The 2,198-nt window shown below is 53.7% G+C and overlaps 1 protein-coding gene across 1 annotated transcript; it reads right to left on the reverse strand.

Moving 5' to 3' along the window:
• LOC108561395 lies at positions 1–1,818 on the reverse strand. The gene has a single exon (XM_017919308.1). It carries the CDS (start codon positions 1,189–1,191, stop codon positions 64–66), a length of 1,128 nt encoding a protein of 375 aa, XP_017774797.1. The 5' UTR covers positions 1,192–1,818; the 3' UTR covers positions 1–63.
• Positions 1,819–2,198: the final 380 nt, after the last annotated feature.

The raw sequence follows: 2,198 nt of genomic DNA on the forward strand, positions 1-2,198 counted from the left end.
ATGTACAGTAATAATAATAGTAGTAATAATAATAATATGGATATGTGTTGGATATGGTACGTTCTACCTAACGGTGTGTGCGTGGTCGTTCCTCTGTCGAAGTTCGTCCTCCTGTTTGAGCCACTTCTGGACCTGCCGTCGGTGGATGTTGTACTTGGAGGCGACCGCCCGTTGATTGCCTTTGCAGCTGTCGTCCTGATAGTACGACTCGATGGCGTTGAGCTTGAAGTCCAGGGAGTAGCTGTGACGCTGCTTCAGGATGTGCGTTTGGTCTTCGTAGTACATGTGCGGATAGGAGGTCTGGTAGCATTGGTAGATGTGAGGCCTCAGCTCGTGCAGCGTGTACGTGTCGTTGTAATTGTAGTTGTTACTGCTGCTGTTGTTGTTGTTATTGTTGTTGTGGAAGTCGTCGAGGTCGTAGGGTTTGAAGAGCTTGGTGGGTTTCGGTTTGGTGGAGAGGTCCCAGATGTCGGGATGCTGGGGCGGCAAGGAGGTCGCAGTAGGCGCGTAGATGGGTGGAGGTGAGGTCGCGGGCGACGGACTCGGCGTGGGTCTCTTGAGGGAAAGGTCGATGGGCGCTTCTCGGGATTGCGTGGAGAAGTCCAAGGGTTGCCAATGATTGTTGTCGTCGCTCATGATGGTCGTCGTCATCGTCGTTGTTGTCGTCGTCGTCATAGCAATCTCTTGGTAAGAGGAGTACGATGATGGGCTGAGTGCCGGAACTCTGGAGGCTGCTGTCGTTTGCTGCTGCGGTGGATACGAGTCGAGCGGCGCGTCGTCGCGCTGTCTGCGGCTCAAGGACATCTCGACGTGCCCGCACTTCCTCGCCTCGCTCTCCGCACCACCAACACCAACACCGATGACAGCAGCAGCAGCAGCAACGGCGGCGGCGGAGGCGGCACCTCCTAATCCGGTCGCAGCTTTCGCAGACACCATGACGACGCTGTTCCTCAGATTGCCCTCCGCCTGCAACCACTTCTGGATCTGCCTCCTGTGTATCCCGTACTTCCTCGCCGTCGCCCTCTGATTTCCCTTACAATCAGCGTCCTTCCTGTACGAATCCAGCACCTGGAGCTTGAAGTGCGGCGGGAAGATCCTCCTCGACCCGATCCCCGTCTTCGCGTCTCCTACTCCTCCTCCCTTCCCGCTCCGCTTCATCTCCGCGTTCACACCGTGCGCCATCACAACCATTTGAAGGCACCACCGGGTCTCGCGCTGACCCAACAAAGATGAAAAGAAACCGGGAACACTCGCGTTCGAACAACAAGAGTAAATAATAAATCTTCGGCACTCTCTCAATACGATAATACACTCGATGCTTTCGTATATGTGTGTGTGTGTGTATATGTAAACTTTACTATCTGTTGCGTGCTGCGTGTGTGCGTGCAGCAGCAGCAAACATTTTCTATATATATTTTTTTTTCTGTGTCTTATTGGTCACGATTCACGGAAAGTCGGCCCCACTCTTCGAACACAAACTCTGCAGTCTTCTTCTTGACAACAAGTACCCCCAAAAATGAAATGCAGTTGTTGTTGTTGTTGATGATGATGTAAAATAGGAAGACTACCTTGTTGTTGTGGTTGGTTTGTAGTTTGAGGATCGTCGCAATCCCCCCGACTTATTCACACGTCCGTACGTCTGCTCGGATCCTCACAGAATGCCCCCTCGCAAGGCGCCCGTATGTCTGCTACCTACCGCACCGATGGGAGGCGCCGACATCCGTTTATGAAACAAGTTTGAGTGTGCCCGGTTGTCGGATCTCCGGCACGTGGAGGACCTCCTCGTGACACCGTCCGATCGCGTCCGGACAACGTCACCGGCGAAGCCCTCTGATCGGTCGTCGACGGGGTGCAATTGTTTTTCGTACACGCCACCTCTGACCCCAGGGAAAGGGTGTTCGAGTCGTATGGAATGCGAGGAGTCGGCAACGTCGCGCCCGGTCACGCCAGACAGGCTGTCGCCAGGCCAGCGAGGCCAGACAAAGCGTCGCTCCCTTTGCTTTTCATTCAGCAGCCGAACAGATGGCAGAATAGCGCCAGCCACGCAGCCTCCTCCTCATCCTCTTCAACCTCAACCTCATCTTCTTCTTATTCTCCATCCTCTTCATCTCACTCCAAACGACCGTCTTTCCGCTATTCCTCGCTCGCTCTTTCTCTCTCTCTCTTTTTTTCCCTTCTTATTCAAATCACCATTCATT

This window comes from Nicrophorus vespilloides, unplaced genomic scaffold (genome assembly GCF_001412225.1).
Source record: "Nicrophorus vespilloides isolate i.1.1-1 unplaced genomic scaffold, Nicve_v1.0, whole genome shotgun sequence".
In the NCBI taxonomy this organism is placed as follows: domain Eukaryota; kingdom Metazoa; phylum Arthropoda; class Insecta; order Coleoptera; family Silphidae; genus Nicrophorus; species Nicrophorus vespilloides.

What these genes read in the sequence shown, in the direction of transcription:
- LOC108561395 (XM_017919308.1), bottom strand. Translation starts at nt 1,191, where the DNA reads ATGGTTGTGATGGCGCACGGTGTGAACGCGGAGATGAAGCGGAGCGGG.